Genomic DNA, 25,575 nt, shown 5'->3' with positions numbered 1-25,575 from the left:
AATTGCCAGAAAACTGAAAAAGGCAGAATTATGAGACTGGAAATAAATAGTCCTTTGTACCCAGGTTTGCTATTCTGAAGTGGAAGGGGCATTTGGATGAAAGTTTGTGGGATAATAATAGTAAAAAGCTGAACCAGTCTTTCCCTCTTTTCAACAAATTCCTCAAAAAGACTTTTCAAATACACACAGTTTTTCATTTTAACAGTTGCTCAGTGGCTAAGGCTGACTGTAGATGATCACAGCACTGCTAGATTTTGGAGCACCATGCTTCTGATGAGAGGAGAACCTGAAAGGAGAAGTAATTCTTAGAATATGCTAATTCGGAAATAGTCTTATGTACTCAGAGGCATCAAATATTACTCTTATTCATGTTTCAGAGATCTCTCTCTCACATATACTCAAAAATATAAATATACTGGAAGATCAATATTTGACTGGCTGATTGACACAAGGTAGTAACAGCTTTTCATATTTTTCAGTATATTTTCCATCAGGCCCTTAAAAAGAACCCAGAAATTAAGTGAAACATCAGGATCTGTTCAACAAAAGAAAAGAGAAACAAAGGTGACAAAACTAAGTATTCACAGAAATTATTTTTTCCATTTAAATGAAGAGCTTTATGTCTGAATTTTAACATTCTCTGTGCAGTTTGCCATCCAAATACAGCAAATGTTTTGGCATGTGAGCCAAAAAATGAACTAATTTATCTTTTATTGTCCAAAATGAATTAAGTAGACATTGTAAACAGCATGAAAGCTAAAGAGGAAATAAGAGCTCCAAAATTTTCCATTTTAATACAATGCAGACTTGCAGACAATACAAGTAAAAATAATGATTATAAATATTCACACACTATTTAAAATACAAGTCTGAGCCTTTACTCCCTCAAAAGTACATCTAAAATCTTGAATAGTTTACATTAAAATCATTTAAATTAACAATCCACACCACACAAGAACACTGGGTCAAGATTAGTGTTTGGTTTACCTGAAGCCCCTGCTAAGGCAGTTCCCGGGACTGAAAGGCACTAGTGGCTGAATTACAGCAAATCAGTGTCCATTTACTGAAAAGTTTTGAATGTAAAGCCAACACAATTCTAAGAAAAAAGAAACTGAAGTACTTTCAGAGATCAGAGAGAAATGGGCCTGTCCTGAGTCTTTCCCCGTGAGACTCAAGTGAGTATTTTTTGCACAACAGAAATATAATAGGCAAATTTAAGATGGCTCCCAGTTCAAATTTGAAACAGCTCTTCCTTCTTTTCAAAAGACACAGGTCTTAGTCTCAGCCCACGCTAACACAGCAGGGTTAGTTAGCAGTGTGAGACCTAAAGATCCTGCTCCTTTGACACAATACATCAAGCATGATTTTAACCCGTCACCTTGGAGATCAGCAGCACCTACTCAGCAAACATACGGGCACCTGACTGTGCCTTGCTGCTGCTCTTACACCAGATGCCATGGCCCAACAGGAGCGTGCGCGGCTCTTAGCAGTGAGAGAGCAGTGAGATCTGTGACTTCTTACAGTCCCAAGCTGTGAACACGGCATACACAGTAAGAGTAAAGGGGCCCCGCTGTCAGCCTCTGGAAACATTTTTGTAAAGTCACTGTATTTAGAAAAGTCTCTCTTTTCTTCTGAGTGGGAACCTAATATATGGGCACACAAACAAGCTGCTGTGTGCTGAAAACAGGGTGTGAACTTTTACTGCAGGTTAGCTGCTCCATAAAACTGCTCCAGCTCGAGTGGAATAGTAAGCTCAGTGAAACAGCTTCACTTAGCTAAACAGAGAACTTACTTTTTCAGTACCCCAGCCACCGGGTTCATTTCATTCTTCCCATGAAAGCAGTTAAGCTATTTTGCATTCACCACTCATCACAAACAGCTACTGTGGAGAAGCAAATTCACACTTCTGCTTACCTTCACAGTAACTTGTTCTTCTGCCAATTCCCTTACTTCCTACTCTTCAGATGAGTTTTCAGGATTCACTACCCCAGAGCACAACAATCTCAAAAACCCTGGACTGGTTTCTGCAGCCTCTGCTCAGACAACTAATTTTTCTTCATTAAAGTTAATAGTGGTTTTGCCTGAAAAAAGATTAAGAGTTCATACCCAGTATGAACTAGAAGAGGATTTTGTTTTAATGCTTAAGTATATTATTAGAGTAAAAAGACAAAGAATACAGTGGTTGACAAGTATCAGTAAGACAACAATGATCAAATGGTTCATTTTCCAGAGAAAATAATGGCATAATCCCTGACCCAAAGCACTTTCCAACTCCAAAAGTAGTGCAATAAAGAAGTAACAAAATACGGGACTAGTAGCAGCAACACAATGAACTAATCAATGGAGTCTAGTGTGAATGGCAGGTGAGATGAAAATGAATTATTTATCAAGGGATAATTAAAATAATTGCCTTTTGGGGTGACTTTTGAGCTCATAGCAGAAAAAATTCTTCAGAAAAGACATACATGAAAAATTAGCAAGTTCATGAGCCAGGTCAGGAGAAGACTTCCATACAAAAGGTTGTGATGGAAGAAAGCCCAGAGAAATGTGTGAAAGAAACAGATAAATTAGGTACCAAGATAAGAGAGCAGAAATGGATAATGGTTGCAAGAAAAAAAAAAAAAGACAAGGATAGATAAGTAAGAAGGCAAGGACGAATAACTAACTTGATGTGGTCATTTATCCCATGAGTAATTTAAAATGGAATCATGGGGAGTGTTGATAGAAATTTTTGTGTGATAACAAGGGCAAAATATCATCCCCTGTGAAAATACTTTTTTTGCCATTTAGGCTAGTTGTAAGCCCTGCTTTTCCCCCCAGCTAGGCCAGATGACAACGGCACGGCGTACTCTGATTGCATTCCCATGCTTCTGGTTAATGGAATCGCTGCTTAAGCTTTGTTAGCAGCCACGTCTGTTCTGTTCAAAGTATATAAATGATTTAGTAAACAACATGATAAGTAAATTGCTGTGGTATGATAGGCCAGTCCTGAATACAAGCCAGGCTGCAAATTGAATTGTAGCATTATCCACAGAGTTCAGATTTAAAGATGCAGAAAATGACACCTACATGCATTATTCTGCTACAAGCCAGCCAAGAGAAATAGGAGAAAAATAAGGGGAAAAGAAGGGTGTATAGATAGAATTAAATTGTCTTTTAAAGTATATTAGTTCCTCTCAGAGGAACAGGCAAGGAAAAAGTGAACACTGCCTTCCCCGCTCACACATTTACTATGAGCAAGTACAAAATTAAAATAAAATAAATGATTACTTGTAAAAGGACAGAATAACAGTCTCCCATAAAATATGGAGTTCAGCCCTGTGAGGTGACAGGTAATTTTCTCTCTCTTGCAAAATGAGAGAGGAGGATGTTTGGTGCCTTTCAGAATATTATTCTTAGATTACAAGCCAATTCTTAAGACCCAGAACCATCAGCCAGTTATGAAAGAGAGAGAACATTATATTAACTTTCATACTGAAAGACATGAAATTTTATGGAAGGAGACACAGCAGATAAACAAGTGTGAATAATCACTGCATGAGTAGGAGCCCTGATTCAAGCAAGAACTCGCTCCTCCCTTTATTTTCTCATCTCTCCTGGGATTGCTGCTTCACCTCAGTGCCATGTGGCTCCTCCTTTTCAGTTCTTCCCCAAACTTCCCTAAAATTTCATCACTTTTATTGCTACTTCATTTTATAAATTTGCTGGCCTTGAATGTCTGGGATATCACCAATGTCCTACTCTTAGTGAACACAAAGCAGAACGAAGTAGCAAAACAGGGAGAGTCTGGGAAGAGAAAATGAAACAGTGAGAAAGTCAAAATCATCATACAGAGCTCACAGAGCCTCTGACTACAAGAAATACCACATAACAAATGGATGAGAAAGAAATAACTGCACATCACTACTACAGAGACATCTGATAACATTCATGCACAACAAACAGGTCTCCCAAGAGGGCATTAAGAAATTTATATTGAAAAATACAAATAAAAAATACTCTCTTTTGATCAAATGGTTGAGGACCTTATCCTGCAAAGTGGTACATACAAGCAAATGAAAAGGGAACTCCCATATAGATGGCCTTGGAGGACAAAGACTATAAGAACTAGGAGTTCTAACAGGTAAGTACAGTTTCTTCCAAGTGTTGACTACATTCGTGGGCGGCCTTAAAGAAAAAGCACAATTTTCTTCTTTTTTCTCAAACGAGATGACTACAACAGCTCCGATCACCAGAAACAGTTCAGCCATCCGTAACACAGATCATATCTTTGGTTACTTCCAGAATATCAGGCTGCCATAGTTCTCAGTGCATAACCTTCTAGACTTCTCGTGATACAGCCAAGCAATTTTGAGATGGTCATGACAGGTGACTGAGATATTGCTATTACTGGTTAAGAAGCAGCAGCTTCCAACATACTACAAAGCTCAGAAATGAGACATGCAAAGAATGCACAGGCACCTTTAACTTTTAGTTAAATCCTGAAACCTAATGCATTATAGGTAAAAATGCTCTCCATGGGACACAGACCACAGTGGAGGAGCACGATATTTTTTCCCCACTTTGCTTTTTTTTTAAGCACACGTTTACTCATCTAGATAATAGCCTCCACCTATACTGCTTGATCTAGAACTAGTTCTTAGTTTAAAGGCCATTAGCAGCACGTGATTTCTGTGCCGCAGCTTCGAGGCCCTACCCTGCGCAATGGCAGCATGGTGAGCCCCTGGTGGGCTCCTCGCAGCGGCAGCCAGTGGAGCAGAGGGCACTCAGGAGCAGGCTCACACCGTGCCCTTCTATGCTCGCATTTCATCCTTTCAGCTCAGTACTTTAGGAGGCCCGTCAAGTCTCTCCCCTGCATCTCGGAAGGGTGATAGATACCTCCTTGTCCTAATGAGCAACCTAAGGTTCAACTGCTGGAAAGGATCCTTTTTGAAACCACCTTGGACTCCACGGAACCAGGAATTGAAGAGACAGCTCTGGAAGAAAATGGGTGAGTGAGTGCCAAGTGCATCTTCCTGCTCCCTGGGTGGCTGGCTAAGAAAAGCTATAGACTAGAAGCAACAGCAGCTGCTATAAAAAGAAAAAAAATGAAGCCGAATACCATCAAACATGTATAAGAAGTCTTGAGGGCAACATCCCATTTTAGAAGGTTACTTTAAATTATCCCAAATGTAGTGAGTACAGTTGTGCTAGGCTTTCAGGAGAAGGCCACATCGGCAGGGTAAGTCATTTTTATTGGGTGTTTGAGGGGCTATTTAAGTCAGGCTTAGCTGTGCTGACATCTTGAAAACTTTGCAACCATTTGCAAAGAATGCAGATTTATTTTAGTCATCTTTGTTTATTCTGTGCTGTTTGCACAAGGTCTCCCTTAGCCAAGATTCATGGCTATGCTGGATACTATTTCAAACTATGACAGTTTATAATAAGATTCTAAAATGAACTGGACAAGAGAATTATGTGGAAATTTGGTTGACAAAAGCATTTGAACCATTTGTAATTAAATAGTTTAAGAATTTGCACCTTTTTTCTACAAAAATCCAATGACAGCTTAAAATCCAAGGCAGATTAAAATAAAAATTTAAAAAAAAGTGATTTGCTTTTATCACCCAGAGTTTTTGAGACATTCAAGCCTTCTGGTATAGAAACATAACTAGACACGGGCCATTGCTTTTCAATTAGCTAGAGAAGAAAATAACACAAAGTTGTAATTCCCACAGAGGTGCGTATGGCCATCAGACCTCTACAGTTGGCAGTTCATCAAAATGGATCCTTTTGTATTAAAAAATTAGAAATGTTTTGGGAAAATAACACATTTCTCATATTTTTATAGAACTTAGTACGAGAGAATTTAAACATAGTTCCTGTAAAGCAAATAATACTATATCTGAACTTAGGAAAGGAAACTTTTACATTATAAAAAGGTTAGGTTATTTTAGCAGTACAAAATTACTGGCTCACTATGACATTTCTGGCCACTCACATACAGGTCTCAGGCTTCACGAAAGACACTCCGTGACCATCCCACTGTCACTGTGCTTCCCCCCACAAAAATGTGTTTTCAGTCTAGTTTTTGGACTTGGACCAGGTCTTGGGCTAACGCACTCCATGTATTAACCCCGCTTACTTGGAGAGCATGGAAGTCTGGATGAGTAACACAGTGTGATCAAACTTATTTTACAAAAGGAATGAATTCAAGGGAAATGCAAAAATTTAACAACAATCTTATCCAGACATTTACTATCCTTCGCCACAACAAAGATGGGAGTCATTTCCTCTGAATACCTCGGAGCGTCCTTCACCATGACTCAAACAACTGGCCCCTTGTCTGACAGAGCACCCCCATTAAAGTACTTGGTGTTGTTTGTTGTTCTTCATTCTTGAACTCTGGCTCTTCTTGTCAAAATAAGCTTTGTAGATGGAGGAGACTAAACTGGAGACGAAGTCATACAAGCTAACAGATCTGTCATTGTCTTTTAACAACTCTTATGCATCTGCAGAAGATGGAAAATCTTGTAATATTTTTCTTTTATGCTTACTTCCTGCCATGAAAATTCCCAATTATCTGATCTACCCGTAGAGTAAACAGCCAGCCCAGCACACAATAGTCAAACTGTTACATGGCAACTCCAAATCATAACAGATGCTGCCCTGGGTATTACATATTAGAAGTGATATTTATGAAGTCACAACCAAAGACTTAAGGTTTCTGTTGTTTGCTAGGGATACTTGTAAGTCATAGTTTTTCCTTATTATTGGCAGTGGCCACACTACAGAATTTTAAAATGCTCAAAATCATCAGATTTTGAGAGCAAGGCCAAACCTGAAAAATCCACATCAGGAAAAGCGATAAAACATTTAGCAAAGATAATTCAATGCCACTGAAGCAGGTATATATAAGTCATGGGAACTGTGGGTATGAACAGTATCTTCCACTTAACCTAATAAGTAGTAAAAAAAAAAAAAATCTTTAAAAAAAAAGCACCTTAGATATACAGTCCATTGTATAGAAAATCTTCATGTCATTATGAATTGAGAAAAACTAAACAAAAACCTGCTCAGTCAATCAAATGAAAGAGAGAAAAATAATCAAGCAACATAGTTTAGTAAAAGTTAGGTTTTTTAAAAAATAAACAGCTTATTTTATTTGCAATTTTCTGTGGCGTTACTAATAGCAGAGAGAAAGAAGAGCTAAAATGACAATGACATCACTTTTTCATTATATAAGCATTAACTGTGACAACAAGATGAACTGAAGTTTGTATTTAAAGTAGGGATTTAAACTATATGCTATATATAAAAAAATATAATGCATCCATCCACAAATCATTGCACTTTGAATACCAAATAAATTTTCTAAGAATTTCGAAGTAAACAGACTAATGAATTTAGAAATTAAAAGTAACACTTTGGAAATTAAAATAAGAACTTTAAGTGCTAGAGTCAGACTTTTTGACCTCCTGATGACCTTGGTATAACAAGGTAATTCAAATTTCCCAGACAGCTAATACTAACAGAAAGCCCATGTATTTGAATATGTATTTTTCACTCTACATGCAACAATTATAACTGAATACCTTGTGCCCTCTCCATGAGCAGAAACCTTAATTCAATTCAGTTCTGATCCATACAGGTATAAAAAATTAGTCTGTAAAAAAAGTTTACTTTAACCTAAATCCAAATTATTGAAGTCTTTACATCAATCATGTTATTTTTGCACAATGTCATCACTGGACTGTAAGAATCCTAAGAGTACATTTCTGCCCCGAGTATCTTTTATAATTACGTTTTTATTCTGTTAAATTTGATCTTAACTCTGAACTTCTGGGTTTACAATACTTGCTCTGGAGCCAATTACAACAACTCAGTGATATACTTTGCTCCAAAAATGTGACAAGTTCTCCCAGCCATAATGTCATTCAAATGGGCTCCGGTGTATCTCACAAATACACCTATCTACGCTAACAAGAATCAAGAATTAAGTAGACATATGGAACAACTCTGGAAAGACAGCATGTTTGGATTTTTTTTTTCCATGTTTGGATTTTTTCCCCCCAGGCTGAAAAACTGCAAACTCTCTAGCTCCCTTGTTTCCCCATGGCCTCAGAGTCAGAGGCAGTCAATAGGCTTTGAGGATCTGGCTCTCAGAAATAATAGGCACTCATCCTCCAAGGACAGATGTCAGTTCAGCAACTTTGAAAACGAACGTCCAAGGGTTCCTTTTAAAATAGCAAAATTCCTGTCTGAGTGACAAAACAGCAGCTTAGAAAGAAAGCTCTTACTGAAGCATAAAAGTTACAGATGTAATGATGCAGGTTCAGCAAGTATCCTGCTAAAATCACCTGACAGGTCATTTGAGGATGATAGTCTGGCCGCTGACTGAGTTTTTTAAGACTTTCCCTTTCTAGATTCTGCTGAACTATCCCAGTTAGTGATTGCTCTTATAAATATTTAGCAGCATCTGTTTTGTCTTTTAGGATGGATGAAATTGGCATTTGCCATGATTTCTCACAGTTTCAAGTGCTGATTCATATGATCTTTTTGGAAGCTGAACACTGAGCAATAAACTCCATTGCTGCAGCGACACAGGAGCGCTGTTAGACTGCTCCTCGCAGCTGCCCCACTGCGGGTTATGATTACATGCATCAATTACGTGCTCTGTTTACACTCACAATGCAGGAACCCACGTACCTCCACTTCATCCATTTGTGCCCACCTTACACTGCATGGGGCAGCCCAGGAACAAAACAGATCTCACAGATCTTTGCAGCACCACTTGTGACTCTGGACACAACTCGCATGCATCATTCACACCCAGAATCCTCCAGTCACAATATAAAGAGACCTCTCTGACTTGTGCCTTCTAGCAAAAGGAAGAGGTGGGAAATGGAGAACGGGAGGTCAAATGTCTAGGCTTTACTGCTTCAGTCTTGCATCTCACAAGCCTCACAGGAAAGAGCAGTCAACATGCATCCTCCTTCCTCCCTCCCAACTTTCTGAAGCTTGGTCTTGGGGGTTCCTTGGCCACCACCCCAGCCTGTGTCCAGAGGCCTCAAAGTCTCAAGTCCTGGTCCAGAACCAATACAGCTCAGCAACACTCACGCACCTGGCACAAGCCTCATGTTGAAGACAACAAAAAGAGCCTTCTTAGGAAAGAACGTGTGTATGAGCACCCCTATGAGGGTAGCAGGGAAGAAAGGGGAATTAAAGAGCTAAGCTACCACTCAAGAAGCAAGGCATGTTATTTCTCCTTACCAAGGGCCTAGCAGCAGCCCCCCAGGACCTGCAAGGAGGTTACTGAGAAGACAGACCCAGGCTCTTCACAGTGATAGGAAGCTAAAATACAATAAACTAAAACCATGGATGTTCCAACACATGGAAAAAATTCTTCACCACAAGGACAGTCAAACATGGAAGCAGGTTGCCCCAAGAAGCTGTGAAATTGTTATCTTTGAAGGTTTTCAGGACTCAGCTGGAATAAAAGCCCTGAATAATCTGGTCTGAATTCAGCATTGACCCCACTTTGAGCAAGAGGTTGGCCAAGATGACTTCCTGAAGTCCCTTCTACCCTGAATGGTTCTGTGATACCACCAGCAAACAGGCACCCATCCCCTTCTGTCCTTGTACCTCCATTCCCAAACTAAGCCTCTTGCCTGTTTGATAATAAAATACAGAAGTGAGCCAATCTCTACTGACTTGTGAGACTCAAAGGAGCACTGGCTGCCTCACATCCAGGAGCTGCCAAAGGGAAATGAGCCCATAAAGCACATGGAACTGGCTATACAGACCTGCTATATTTGGCTGGTATCACTGGGATTTGGTGCAGCTGGCCGCCACACAGATTTGGGATGTCTGGCAACCCCAGTTCTGCTGCCTAGCATAAGGAGGACCATGGTCTGTGAGATGATAAGCACTTGTCATTTCCTTTTGTCATTGTGAGGGATCATTCTGCCTCCAGCTGCAGCCAGTGATGTAACCCTCTGACTAAGAGAACCCCGTTTACTGTTTTTTGGTACTGCCATGGCCCCCAGGGTGGCCTGTGTGTTTTTGAGGAGGTGTGCTGTGTGTGCAGGCCCAGGGGTGCAGTGCGGGAACATGATGGCACAGGCTCTGCAGTGCTGCTTTAAGGTTACGTGCTGTGAACTCTGCTTACTCCAAGCAGAGTTATTCTGGAAGACAGGGTCATCCAGGCTCTCTGAGGGTACACACAGGCATCTGCTTGAGCTTCAGGTTCTTCCCCTGGCACTCTGGGTGAGACAGTCTAATGATGCACTCCAAGACCAAGAGTTTGTGGACACTCAGGATTCTGTCTTCAGAGTGAAGCAGCACAATGTAAGTGCAATCCACACACTTGCAGGAATAAGCTATACTTCTTGTGAAGTGCTGTTTAAAACAAGTTTATTCTTCCTTGGATATATGCAGGTGGAAGTTTTATTTTAAGGGCAACCAAATGAGTTGATGCCTCTTTTTCAGGCATGCACTCTTTGAGAACTTGCATATTAGCCTTACTTTTAGCATAGACTACAGGAGGATACATTTTCCTGAGACCCTTCCTGAAATACTGGTAAGAAATCCCTTGAAGGATGGCCTGATCCTAGAGAGGACACTCTTCACTCATACTGGCTTGAGTGGTTGATATACTCAATATCTTAAGGGGATATTACTTTAGGCCCTAAGAAAGAAAATGGGATAGAAATAAATTTATGAAAAACCAACAAGGGGAAGTACTCCAAATGAAGCTGATGTAAAATGTTGTTTAAATAGCCAAATTACAGTTGCAACCAAATTTACCTAATTGCTCACAGTTCAGAATTGTTAGTGTTATTTTAAAATACATATATTTTACTTAGAAAAAATACCTAGCACTTATGTAGCTTTTTCTTCAATAGATGTTAAAGTTCTACATGAAAGCAAAGAATCATTGCTATTTTATAGGTCAGTCACAGCAATGTAAAATAAATTTTTGTTGCTCTAAGTTGCTCAATCAAATCGATGATGTAGCAAGAAATAGAACATGTAACTTCTTATGTCAGGACTCAAAATCACTGGATTCTCTACTTCAGTATTTTTTAAAGCTTAATTTTGTAAATGTAGTCCTTGTTATCTTGCCATATGAATATGTGGAACTTTTGGTATGCGTGGGATCACCTTGAACTCAGGTGTTTGTAGTATGGTTTCTTTGCTTTTACACAGGCTAAAAAATGGGTTACGGAGAAGCATTTCAATAAAAACGCTGTCGGTGCTGTAAAAAACGCAGCTCTGGGAAATAAACAGAAAGCTATTATTTGTATTAACCAGTAAAAAGCTATTAGAAAGTCAGATACACAGATTTTAAATATACAGGCAACTGAATAAGCAGAATCAAAAGCTTTAGTTACTGCAAGTCTGAAACTGCTGCAGTAATGTTCGAACCAGTCCACTTCCAAATATCCTCATGTTATCCTTACCAGGTTGATCAGTCTTCTCATTGCATGTTCATGTGAGCAAATGCATTCACAAGGATCAAAACCACCTTCTGCCATGATTCTCCGGATAAACGTGGACTTGATTGTGAACACCTAAGAAGAATAAGAACAAAAGGAAAATGAGCTCTTTTGCAACTGACATTATTTTCCAGAGACTCACACATCAGATTTCAGTTCAATTAATTCCAGGGTGAAAAAGCAAAACAAAGCAGGGTAATCCTATTATTCCTTTGGCAGCATGAATGAAGAAGTCTGGTATGTGCAGTTACATTTTGATGTTGCTGAAAGCAGTGTCTCACACAGGCTTCCTTACACAGCCAAATAATTTTTTGCAAGAATTTGTGCCCCCCCCTCACCCCCCATGTTTTCGCATGTCTCTAGGAAAGATACCCTAACAAAAAAGAACTATGAGGATTAAATTGTGGTCTCTCATCTGCATAGTGGAACTCTTAAGTGTATTAATCCAATTTGAAAAGTCAGGGGAACTTGTGCTCCTAAACCCCTCACAAACCATTGACCTTCTCCCTCTGGATCAATGTACAGGAAAATAATTAAAAACCCTGTAAATTCTTTGCTACAGGAAACTATCATCCTTATTGTACAATGAAAGCAAGCAGCAGGAGTGCAAAACCAGAAGTACTTGGAAACACTTTAAAAATGAAGCTACGCACACTAATTTTAGATCAAAGAAGTAGGTCATTCACTTAGCCATACAGAAAGTTCAAAGGAACTGTAATGGACACAGCAGGGAATCCAGTCTCTGTTATTCACCCGCTAAAACCCGTTCCACACCAGACACACCTGCGATATGATGGCGTATTTTTACTATCTACCAACAGTTTTCTCGGTGACTTAATTGATGGCCAAAATGCATAGCAGATTGCCAGAAATTTCTATCCCAGGGGTCTAATCAGGGATTTGTCCTCCCTAATAAGGACTCTTACAATGCATGACATCAGTTCTGCAGAACAATACTTTCAAAATATTATTGTTAATTTGGTATCAGTGAGGCTAAATTCTGATCATGTTTATGTTGCACACACTGGGGCCCTTGGTGGGATAACTGGCAGGCTTAATAAATGCAGGGGCATGGAGCAGACCCAGCCTCTCCACTTCCTAAAATGCATCACTTCTGCAGGTGCCAGCCATTTGGTAAGCCTAGGCAGAGACCATGCCTATCCCGATTCAGCAAGTGTGCTGAATCAGCACATATGCTCTGCAACCTTCACCTATAAAAACTGATTGCCTTGATTACACATAAACATTTGGATGTTTTAACCTTACTAGGCAAGCACTCACCTGTCAGTGCTTGCCATTCTTCTGTATTAGTCTCTGCCATTGTGCAAAGCGCTAGATGGTGAAAGAAGCTGAGATATCTATATCTACATTACTAAGCCTGAACTTCAGTGACCTTATCTGCTAGGGTTTCCATGTTTCAGAAAGGATACTGAAAACCGCAAAAGAGCAAAACATATTGGAGGGATGGAGAAAACACTTTGTGCCTAGATCCTAACAAAGATTAATCTAACAATTTATTGAGAAGACAACTGAGAGAAGGCTTGATTATGTAGCATGCAAATACCTTTGCACAGAAGAACCCCTGGGCATTGAAAAGTTCTTTCTTTAATGAAGAGGGGAAAATCCTAACAAGAACCGATGCTTGGAGGCTGTAATCAAACAAATGTGAAGAGGAACAAGGCACACATTTTTACCAGTAGGGTGACTGATGAGTGGAATGAACTGACAAAGAAGAGGTGGATTTCCCATCTCTTCATGCATTCAGACGATGTGCTTCAACCAAATACAGGTTAGTGGGTACAAAAGCAACCAAGTATAGATGTAACGCTCTCCAATATACAGGGGATCAAAGCAGATGATCTAATGATACCTTTTGACAGTTAATTATAAAGCTACTACACTAAAATTTGTGAAATTATTTCAGAATCATTGGAACTGCATGACAACAGCAGAATAAATTTTTTAACTATACACATTCTCTGGATGACAGGGCACTTCAGCCAGAATAGCCTTTCTAGAACCATTTTAGCATGAGTGACAGGTAAGCACTGATTTACTCTGGACATAATGCTGACATCCCAAACCAGGTATTTGAACCAGTAAAGTTGCAAAGCAATATTTAATTTTCATTTGAAAGGATTTAGGAGTCAGTAACACATAATATTGACACAATAATTAATAGAGGGGGTGTTAATCTCTATATGACTAGGATAAATCAGAGCATCAGATAAGAATCATCATCAGTGAAACCAGGACAGCATTCTTCGTAGAGCACACAATGAGAAAGATTAGACAACAAATGGGGCAAATTAATCTCATATATAACATCATAAATGGAAGTGCTGTTGTGCTAGGAAGGAATGTACCCCAAGGCACCTGAATTGTACATGATGAATTACCTTAATGAGCTAAGATAAAGCAGAACGCGTGTCACAAACTTAAATGCCATGCAAGCTTTCAACACAAGCTCCCTTACAAGCTTGCTCACCTTCACATGAATGCTTAAAGGAATCATCATTCATCTTTCTCTACTCCAGGCCTGTAACAAACTCCTTTGTTGGAAAAGGATCAAAGATGGACCATCTATTTTGGGAACAGCACTGTGTTTTTTCCCTCAAAGACAAGCTAAAATTGGCTTGTTTTTATACTTTTAAAGAACATATAAATAATTCTCTGTTATGTAATTACTTTTTTCTGGGAACTGAAGATTTTACATGAGGCTGACCAGTTATAAGAAAGAGAGAACCACCCCAAACTGTATGATAATTCTTACTGGTAAGATGACACTGTCATATTTGTAGGTCTTATTAAAAAATTTTTTGGCTTAAACACTGTCTTATTTGTAATACACTTTGAATGTATAAAGTACTAAAAATCAGCTAAGCACTGTAATTAGATTTTAGTTTATAAACATTTCATGAAACCTGTGTGAGATTCGGTAATAGACTAGTATTTTTAGTATATAACTGAGCAGGATTCCTTGACTGCACTGTGAGCTTTTAGGCAGCCTGTTCAGTTGAAAATCCCGTTGCAGGGTTGCAGCACGCTTCCTGCCTGCCTCCCAGCACTCGCAACCGCCCGGCCTCCTGGCAGCTGCTACCGCTTTTTCCCAGCTCCGACCTCCTCGCTGTGAGTCACACCAACTCTCCACCTTCTGCAAATACAGCTCTTTTACACACAATCTGTCATAGATAAAGGGAGGATGCGCTCCCTTCCTTTCATCATGACAAGGAAGGAGGGGGGGGAAGAGCTTGTAGTTTTATATTATTTTCTGTATGTTTTCCTCTTTATCATTACCTTGGTTTTCTTTGAATTTACAGAATAACTAGTAAGACCACATCAGTTGGTAAGATTATGAAATCAAGTATGTCATGTACGTACATATCAAATTCTTTGACTGAGAGAGTTACTTTTACTTTGCTTAGAATTACTGTATGTATTTTGGGCTTATTATTGCTAACACAGTATTTATTTCACAGAGTTTACACAAATTTGGAAGGTATGTTTGCTAAAATACGCCAACCGATAACAGCTGAGAAGGTATACATTATGTCCTCTAGACTAACCAAACTGAGAGAAAGTATAATAAAGGAGAAAGTTTGCAAACACATGAATAAATATGATGTACCATCAAACAGTCAATATGACTTTCCTTGAGTAAAGAGGCCTATAGAGACAACCATAAGCAGTATTATTGAAATTAAAATACTGTAGTCAGAGCCAAGACTACTGTCATCCTGGAGCAAAGTGGAGGATGGTCTCTGATGATTTAAGATAGAAATAAAAGCCCACCATTACCTTCTGACTTCAGTATCTATTTGAAATTGTAGGCAATGAATCCAGATTGAAAAATATTTCTAGGCTCTTATGATTTAACTAATAACATGCTCAATTATCACAGTAATTATTGGAAATTGTTCTTCCTTTTATTACCTTCACAATCCCAGCCCTACAGCTGTGTATTGTATTTTATATATCCTACTACCAAAAAACCAATTTTTATGGATACAGTGCAATTTGCTCTTCTGTACCTGGATATTCTTCTATATTTAAATTACTGCAATAACTATACTTTCGATCCTCATTCAGCAACACCTCTCCTGAGTAAATAGCATGCAGCTGGTGAGCTCTGGGAGACAGAAATTATACTCTGCTTCTCTCCACCCCAATCATTGCAAAACTGAATTTCTTTCTAGCATGAAGGCAAACAAGAAGTTTTGTCAATCTTTCACATGCTGGAAGCTCTCTAATGTGACTTTAATACCATGTTGATTAACAAGATTGTCAAAGTACATGTTTTGGTGAACTGTATTCCCTGGTAAAAAGGGGTGGTAAGAAATATTTAGAATTTTAATATTCAATGAAACACTTACTGTATATGATACACAAATCAGAGTCGACAGAGATTTATCATGTATCAAATGTGGCATCTTCAGCATTAAAACTCCAAGCCCATTAACTTTCATCTTCTTGGATCCAGACACTTTTAAAAGGCAGAATATCACACACACACACACACACACACACACACACACACACACACATCACGCACACATCAAACATACAATGACTGAAGATTTCCTCTGCTAAGAACTATTCTTGCTGTGTTGCCATTTCCTTGCAGATTGAAGATCAGAAGTCCTTCGTGGCAAAATATCTCACAATACAGCAGACAAGTAACAGAATCTTTCCACATTACTTAGAAGCAAAACTATTCGGCTCCTCACTATTGGTTTTCAGGCAATTGCAACATTTCAAAGCACAACTGTCAAATATCTCTAACAAACAATAAGGTTAATTTTGCTTCTGAACTCAGTTTTAGAGAAGTACAGTACAGCAGAACAAATGAAAAGATGTATAAAAATTTAAAAGGAAAGCAAATAGCTTGTTACGGCTCTGCAGGCATTCTCAAAACTGATGAAGGGCTAAAATAGCAAAAGTCACACATGAAGCATGAACAATTTACTGCCCCAAAGACAAAAAGTTCATTTTGGTCCCACTGTCACAGGCAGAAAGCCTCTTCTCCTATACTCTTCCACATCTCCTAAAGGATCCATGTTTCCATAAAAAGTTTGTTCTCTTCTTGCCTCCTCACCTGCACTTAAGCAGTCTTTGTATCCTTACAGCACCTTACCCCTTCTGTGATTTTCTTTACAGCACTCCCCAAATTTGGTGTATAATTTCACCCATCTCCAAATAACTTCAAGTATATTCTTCTGCCAACTAGAAAGTCCCGTGTGTAAACCTCATGCAGTGTAACACCCTTACAATCCTGCGCATGAAGTTCTGCCCCAGAGACACCACCAGACATAGCGACATGAGTGTGACCATCGCACCCATCAAACTACAGGGTGGAAATTTGGCTTCAGTTAAAGCCAGAAGGGACTGCTGTGAACATTATCTCATAAAGCTCCCCCCTCACTACTTCTTCTAGGACCTGTTTCCTCTTCTGGCCACTCTGTCCTTCTGGCTACCATGAGCACTCCAGGGGCAACCAGCACCTCAGTTGACTCATTACCAGCCACTTCAAAATGCAACGGTTCACCTTCTGGTACAAATGGTTGCTTCAAAATCTGTTTCTAATCCTGCCTCTTTGATGGACTAGACTTATTCAACCTCTCTCAGTTACCCAAAGTCCAACTCAACATCAATTAGATAAACACTAAAATAATATATAAAGGTATCTTTATCAGGGCAATGCTGTAATACTGCTTACTAGCGACCAACCAACAAAGAAGAGTCTAAATATTCAAACCTGCTGAATTCATCTAAAGCTATTCTATATATTTGTTGTGTAATTCATTTTCCTCTTGACTGTCATCTTCTCTAAAATTTCTACTTCAGGCACATCCACCTTCCCACAGGATCTTATTTGTTTTGTTAGTCATTCTGTTGAACTACCTACATCCAACTCACTAGTCTATTATTTAACTGCTTACTATTTCAGCTGTACAACCGAACTCTGCGAGTAAGATGGGCCATGGAATTTTATCCATCGATTTCTGCATCAAATTTATCTTCAGATTGGGTTACAGCATAGAATGAAAAATATATGTGGATTTGAGGTTTTTCTCTTAAATAATCAAACCAGAAGTATGTGCAGACAGGACTGTCTGATTTCCCCTACAAAGTGGGGTTTTTTTCCCCTCTCTCTGAAATTTCTAGCTTTACAGTTACTCCCACCGGAAATGTAGCACATATCCTATCACCAGAGCAAGGTAAAGGGGGGAACAAGCCAGAAATTATGAGAGCCATTAAAAAAGTAAAGAAGGGATATTTATTCACAGGATGAGAGTATAAGAAAGTGTAAGAAAACAAAAGAGTTTTTAGTTGAAAAGGGAAGAGAATCACAAAAAGATCTATAGAAGGCAGAAAATAAAGAGAAAAATAAGTGAAGTGCTTTAAAACAAATAAATTAAGTTAACAGATGCATATTCCTAAAGCAGTAGGAAGGGTTTAAAATTGCATTGTGATAATAAATCAAAATTAATCCAGAAGCTAAGGGTCTGGTCAAACTGTGGCATAATTATCCAGCGCAGATGGTCTGTACCTTCTCATGCAAGAGCTGCTAAATTGTTGGGGTTATAGAACTGGCTAAAATAAGCTTGAAGATCTTAAGAACTCTTCCACAAAGCAACTTCCTCAGTTCAGACAAGGCTAAAAATAGGTTCTGTAACAAAAAAGAAGAATCTTTTATACAAATTGATACTAATTAAAACATTCCAGTGATCTGTTTTCCTCTATTATTGTAATTTAAGTGGTTCAAGTAAATATTATCTTGCAGAGCTTAAGTCTGAAACAATGCAAAATTATACTCGTCCTTTTTATAATGGTAATTTTTAATCCCTTTCATTAACAATGCAACAGAAGCTCTCTCCCATCCTCTTTTCCATGCTTACAACTCAATCCTGCTTCTACTGAAACAAATACTAGCACTCTCACTGATTTCAATGGACCAGGATGTAGTGCCCTGGAAGGTCACAGATCTCTAGAGGACTATTCATGATCTTTTTCTACCAGGCCTACTCCTGGGCATTAAGTCGAGTTTCCAGTACAAAGGAAACCAACTGGCTGACTGAGCTACAAAAGCAGAACAGCAGGATGTAAATGTGGGTCCTGGCAGGAGGAGCGCTGCCACAGTAACGTGTGGTTCCAATTACAGATTTCTCCAACTAATTGTCCCAGTTCAGATCATCCATTTAGCTTTTCTAGTGACAAGTGCTGCAATGATTTTGATGGCTGCTATAAAGCCCAAAGACGATTCCTAGACATAGCAACGCTTTCAGAGTATAAAGCAATTCTCTTTCCCCCCCTTCTTGGAATTATAAGGAAAGAAGCTGATTTTGTACTTAAAAGCAGAAGTGTGTCTCCCTGGACTTCTTGCCATAGCCTGATGAGTTGGCAAGTTTATTTTTGCACTGCAACTTTTCTCAGGATAATTAAGAAGATCTGAGATTAATTTTTCAATTCAAATTAAGCTAAGCCAGTTCCTTTCCTCATCGAAAAGTCAGTGCTTACCCATACGCACACAGACACATAACTGGTGCTGTTCCTGTTGGTTTCAGCAGGGACATCATGACCAGAAGGAGCTCCAGGAGAGAATTTATTTACCCAACGAATCCTGCTTGAGGCATACTAATGGACCACTTTGCTACTGTCTCAGAAATCACTTCATAAATAAATAAATAAATAAATAATTTTTCCATGTCATCCATCTGGTGCTTCTCACAAATGCTAACGTACAATAAAACAACTCCTTAAAAATAGGAGCAAAACCAGGGAAATGCTGATCCAGCCACTGAAGGATACCATAGGGATGTGCCCAAACTAGGGAAGGAGCTTTTGTGCAAGGACAGGCTCAGAACTGGGAAGTAAGTGCTATGCAACTTCACCAATATTTTTCTAATGGTCTCAGAAGATTGCTGTAGCACTAGTACATCTCTTGTCCCCACAGTGTAAGTTCAGTACTGTGTCACCACCTCAACATTGTGAGCAGTTAAGGTCACTAGCATTTTTACCTCTTTGAGGCCACCTGGACTTGCTCTGAGTAGGTTATAAAAAATTCTTTTGGCACCTTCCTGTCAACAGTGCTAACATCTAGAGCGATGAAGCAAGAGCCACAGCATGTGACCTTAAGGCCGATAATATAGGCAAAGCCCTTTCACAGCCAAGCATCACAATTCTCTCACTGAAGCATGTACAAAATTCACAATGATTTTAAGGTTGGCAGGATCTAGTACGAGCCTGGTAGCAGCAACACTACTTGCTATTTGCAGGTGGTGGACATGACGCAATGCAACGGTGGACACGACACAATGCTAACCAAGGCTGCAAGTATGCTGAGGTACGTTTTTTTTAAACACAGGACAGTGTATCAGAGAAATACTGAAGATGACACAGATGCTTCTTTTGGCTTGTCAGTGTCAAGCATAACTCTTAGAGGACAAGAATCCAGACATTAACCCCCGCACTGTTCCAGTTAGAGCTAGCTGGCCGTTGCACGGGCAGCCTCCAGTATGTGAGAGAGAAAGATTTCAGGCTTTAAGGATATTAAACTGCTGTCAGTGATCAAAACTGAATTCCCAAAGGAAGCCACATAAGACCCACCAAGATTTAGAAAGCTATTTACTTATTCCCACACAGGCGGTTTAATATTTCTTCTGGACAAAACACTTGAAAAGAAGCTAATTATCTACATCCAGGCATGGACCAAAAAAGCAGTCCAACTATTTCAGAATTAATTTACTAATATTTGATACAGAATGCTATTGCCAAATTCCAGTTGTCAGCATTTGGTCACCCTTTTTCTTAAAATCATGACATTTTTCTGAAAGAAATCTCTTGGAATATGAAAGCTAATTAAGAGAATATGTCAACTGAACAGAATATTGTCCAAGAATAATACTCTCTTTCTGCTAAGTAAATGCTTCAGCTTCACTTGAACATTTATTTCTAATGTAGAAGACTGTGACAATGGTCTAGGAAAATGACATTATTTCTATTATACTGAATGACTAATGGATATTTAATCACTTTGCCTGACAGATGTTAACGCAAAAGAGTAAGCTGTCCACTGTAAACTTACTGACCTATTGCATTGCAACTAGTTGACAGAGCAAACCAGGAGCCGTTTCCTGTGGTCTTCAGTAAGGCAAGAACTCCCATGGCCATTAATGAGATTTTCTGCTTGAGTGGTAACTAGAAGAGCCAGCTCCCAAGCAAGTTTGCCTACTCTCCTGCTTTTGATTAGCTTCTCCAGCACTACAGCCTGCCCACTGCTTCTGCGCACATTCCTCTTCTCATTCCCCAGCAACAACTGCCGGCCTCCTAAATTCAATGCCCCTACAGCTGTATGACTGATGCGCTATCGCTGGAAGTGAGGCGTATTGACTCTGAAACCCTGCTGAAAGCACTTCTGCACCAGCGCTGAGCACACAGCCCCATGCTGTGCCATGTCAACTAGAGCTAAAGGCTTGCGTTGCAAAGGGTAGGCAGCCCTGCTCCTAAACAAGTGGCTACAGACTAAAGAGGAGCTGATGCTCCGGGAGGCAAACTTTGCCAGGGAAGCAAGAATAAAGGGTTTTCCCTGCAAAGGGAGAATAGCGGCGCTGAGCATCTCCCAGGAGCCGCCCTGTGGCAGACGAACAGGGAAGCTGACTTTGCTGCCCGTCACCCAGCCCAAGAGATATTTTGTATTTAACTTTCAGGCTTCATAATACAAAAGGGCCTTCTTACCTTAAAAGACTAAATATTGAAAAATGATATGTTCCTATAAAACTATGTAACCTAGTCATAAAAAAATCTCTGTTCTGGTTCCAAGATGTATGAATCAAGATTATGATTAGTACATTCAAACCTACCAAAGTAACGGGGGAGTTCAAAGCTGATCCAAGTCTAAAACAAATTTAGTGAGGTTCAGGACTCGAGCTCATGAGCAAATTATTGTGGTGTAGCAAAGCTACCGTACAGCAGCTGAGATGTGGCAACTGTCCCCCACACTTAACCTATGGGAACTGCAAGTTAATGCAACTTTGTTCAGTCCATAACAGAAAAAAGTTAAGCTGAGACACTGCTTCACAACTACCATGAGCTAACAGTGAGCACAGTTACTGTGGGTCAGATGACCTGTAACAACTTATTATTTTGGAGTAACTGTTTCTGAGGCTAAATCATTAAGTTTCTAAGAAATTTTTAAATGTTTCATCTCTTTGCAAAAATAAGTTAACATAAAAAAAATTCTCCTATTCATTTCTTTGCTAAGTGTACAGTTTTAAAACAAATAAAAGCTAAAGTTTTTCCATGGTCTTGAGCCAGCAAGTATAGCTTTAGTGCCCTAAGCCATAAGGTACAAAGTTTTTTTAGAGACTTGTTTATTAAAAGTACAATTATTTAGATTACAAAATACCTAACTAAATCCCTGAAAGTGTAAAAACCACACTATTCCTTACTGTTACTCCAGTCACATACAAACACAAAATTATACTGAAATTCTTTGGAATATTTTCATTATTTTTTCCTCCAGGGACGACATATGTTTCTAATAACTTGCCACTGAGCAAACAGATTTAGCAGAGTAGCAGCACGCTGAGAAAGATAGCAGGATTTTCAATTTTCAGATGAAAGCAGCTCTATTCCCTGGCAGCCCTACTCCCAGCCCTTTAGGCCAGATCAAATTTTATCTGAAGCTAGCGGATGCCTGTCTTTGACTTCAGTGGAAGCTGAATCAGGTTTCTAGCATACCTGCACGAAACAATTTGAGCTTATCAATTAGAGTATTTTTAAACAGTACTTATACAAGAGGGAGCCTGTAGCAATTAATAGGATTTCTGAATTTGGTTATTTACATATGCTTAGGTAAAAGACGACCCAGTTTTTACCAGAGAAGAGCATCCGGCCATCCAGCAGACTCACAGACTAGTTTAGTTCATCAAAAGGGAAGTACTGATACAAATTACAGGTACTGAGACAAGTCTCCATTGCACCTACTAGAAAAAGATGTTTAAATCTATTACATCAATTTGCATAAGAGAAATCCACGGTAGTATTTCATCAGATGAGTATTAGTTGCTTTGAGACACATATCTCACCTTTGGCTCCACAGTTTTCTCATAGGAAAGTATAAGATTTTTAATCCTTAAACACAGTTGTTCTACTTACATCTTGAAACGGAAGCATCCGACAATCTCTGTGGCTCAAGAAAAGTCTTTTTTGTACAGTCTATGCATAAGAATACTCCTGTATTTCCTGGAACTCTATGATAAAAGCTCTGTCCAGTATTTTTAAATAGGAATGCTTAATTGATAGCTACCAGCAGTATCATCTGGATATGAAAAATGACAAGCCCCTGACAATGCTGTAAACACTTGCACAGGAATTCTTGTTGAAGTAGGGCTACTCACACCAGGAAGCTTTGTTTCACATCTGATTTAGTCCAACTATTTAAAGAAGTAACTCCCGACTTTTCATCACGTTTTCATGCAATTTCATTTGGACAGGTCTTTTTTTCCTAAACTGACTTCATACGTGAAAACTGACATAAAATATTTCGTCATGTTCTCCAAAAATACTGCCTTGCTAAAAATAAAGCTTTTATCATTAAGCAGCAGGAAACTTATAAACAGATACATGGATTAAACAAAAAATACCATGGCTCTGTTACTAACATTTGACAAAGATCTGACAAATAAAGAGTTGCAACTGCTTAATGGTTGGTACTACATTTCTGTACATCTTTTCTATTCTTTTTTATAAAATTTTTTCTTTCCTAGGAGACCTCAATGCTTTGGGTCTGACATTTGTCTAGCAGTTTTATAAAGAAGAATGAAAATATATTTAGCTTCAGAAAGCCATGTTTTTTAATACATGCAAAGCTGTAGCAGAATCAGAACAGGCAACTAACCTTAATGAGGAAAACTTTTAGCAAGCAGAACTCTATCTGTTCCCACCAAATGGGACTAATTTGTCCCACTATCTCTAAAAATACCAGCTAGACACTGAAAGCCTCTGAAGCACATTGGTTCAATTAACAACCATGCAAATGTACAACAACCCAAGCACGCCAGATGCTCTCTGAGCATCTTCAAATCTTTCATGAAAAGCAACGTCAGCCATCACTAGGGACCTTTTCCCTGCCCCAGCCGACACATTGAATAGGTGACAGGATGGAAAGAGGAGGATTGAATCCCACTTCTCCACTGTACCACTACTAAAGTCCAGCAGAAAAAAGACTAATACACACTGATCCTTCTCCTATCCCTGAGAGTATTCCTTTATGTAAAGCGGAGCCTTTCTTCAAAAAAACTTCCTTGGCAAGCTGGCTATTGGAGAGTCACAACATTTTAAGCTGAAGGAACTATTCTGGCAGAATCAATGCTTTTTTTAACGTGAACAACAACTGCAAGACTTGGCTCTGGGGTCTAACCTTACAATGTTTACTTAGCTCCCACTGTACTCAGAGACGACTTGGGAGCTTTTGGATCTTCCAAAAAGTACTAATCACCTTGGAGAATCAGGTGCCTTATTAACAACTAGATAGGTCTTTATACATTAATAAATTTAATCTGCAACCTAGGAAATTAAAACATACAGCATGCTTAAAAGCAAGTTCAACAATAGGTAACCTGACTACGCAAAGCAGGCACATGGGCTCTCTAATTTGCTTCTCCAAGCAGAATACAGGCAGATGATACCAATTTTTCTATGTATAAATGCATCTGCCAAAATATATTTCTGCATTTGTTGTGACAACTAGCTGGATAAATGGTCAAATCATACAGAGAAAGAATCTGATATCTGGTATTGTCAGGGCACTACAGACCTCTGCCAATCATATGCAGTTGAAAGAGGAGCAAGAGGGTCTTGCTACTTTAAATATGCTTGTTCAAATCCCTATAAAAGACTCTTGATGTTGTATATATTTAGGCACAATTCTGCTACAATGAACTTCACCAGAGACAAAATCTGGCCTTTAAGAAAGTATGTCAAGTACCTAAAATATCTAGGAGGGAAAATTCTGAAACATGAACACAGACTCTATTTTATTGCGTATCTGTTATGCAAATAACATTCACACATCACTAATTCTGAAGTCTAAATATATGAAAGTAGGAAATGAGAAATTAATAACAAAACAAAAAGTCAGTTAGAAACTAACTTTCTCTAAAACAAGATACCAATGTTTTGAGAGCAGACACACTGATAGATACAAAACAATTAACTCTTTAGTACATTTTTAAATTACTTTTATATGACTACTTCTTTAACAATAAGTGCATTTTGTCATTTCTGCTGTGCAGAGCATAGGCCATGTAAGTGGGTCGTGCACATTTCTCCCATGCACAGTCCTGCTAGAAGTACCAAACGGCTTTTACTACAATCTCAATTCTAAAATAGTGCATTCTGGTCCTGAATGGGTCAGGGACTTCTCTGCATAAAAGAGAAACACACAAGACAAAACTTTGTGGACCAATAACAAATCCAGTATAACTTTGCACTGGTTTAGTACCGTATACAAAAGGCTCTTAAACCATTTGACGTACAGGAGTCTCTACCACTCTGGAGTTAGGCAAGAACTGTAAATCTTGTATTTTACAAAAAGGGGCAACACAACCAAAGGGCTTAGACTCAGCCTCGTCCATGGCAGAGGAAGCAACGGGCGCGCACAACTTCACTGACTGAGGTACTGCTAACCATTAGAATGGTTATTTAACCTATTTTGTCACTTTTATTTTGTCAGTTGCTTCCACCATTTCAAGTCACACTGTCAGTGACAGGGTCAATTTTTAAATCAATAATCAACAACAATACCTTGATTTCTTACATCTGGACAGGTCATAAGAATACAAAGAATTAGATGGAATTATGAAGAACATATTCTCTGTCACTATAAATAGTAAAAATCTGATTTTTATATCTTCCTTATTTTGAATTTTTTGAGGTGATGTCTACTTTTGTAAAGTAACCAAAATGAGTAAAGGTCAATAGCACTCTTAAGAGCTAAGCATGCAAAGAGCTGTAAGAAGTAACCCACTAATGCTCACTGCAGACACATACCTTCCTCTGCAGGCACACTCATAAAATTAACATAATAAGCTCT

At 38.9% G+C, this 25,575-nt stretch overlaps 1 protein-coding gene across 3 annotated transcripts in view; it reads right to left on the bottom strand.

The window, feature by feature from the left end:
- SMIM14 (small integral membrane protein 14) overlaps positions 1-25,575 on the bottom strand; it is a 55,451-nt gene that overhangs the window by 14,459 nt on the left and 15,417 nt on the right. For all 3 annotated transcript variants that reach the window (XM_064511268.1, XM_026093650.2, XM_064511269.1), the window contains one exon: positions 11,445-11,555. In XM_064511268.1, the coding sequence (XP_064367338.1) occupies positions 11,445-11,555 (111 nt within the window). The remainder of the gene's footprint in view (positions 1-11,444; positions 11,556-25,575) is intronic.

This window comes from Dromaius novaehollandiae, chromosome 4 (genome assembly GCF_036370855.1).
Source record: "Dromaius novaehollandiae isolate bDroNov1 chromosome 4, bDroNov1.hap1, whole genome shotgun sequence".
Taxonomy (NCBI): domain Eukaryota; kingdom Metazoa; phylum Chordata; class Aves; order Casuariiformes; family Dromaiidae; genus Dromaius; species Dromaius novaehollandiae.
The sequence above is the reverse complement of the archived record's forward strand: the minus strand, read 5'-3'. Positions and strand labels throughout refer to the sequence as shown.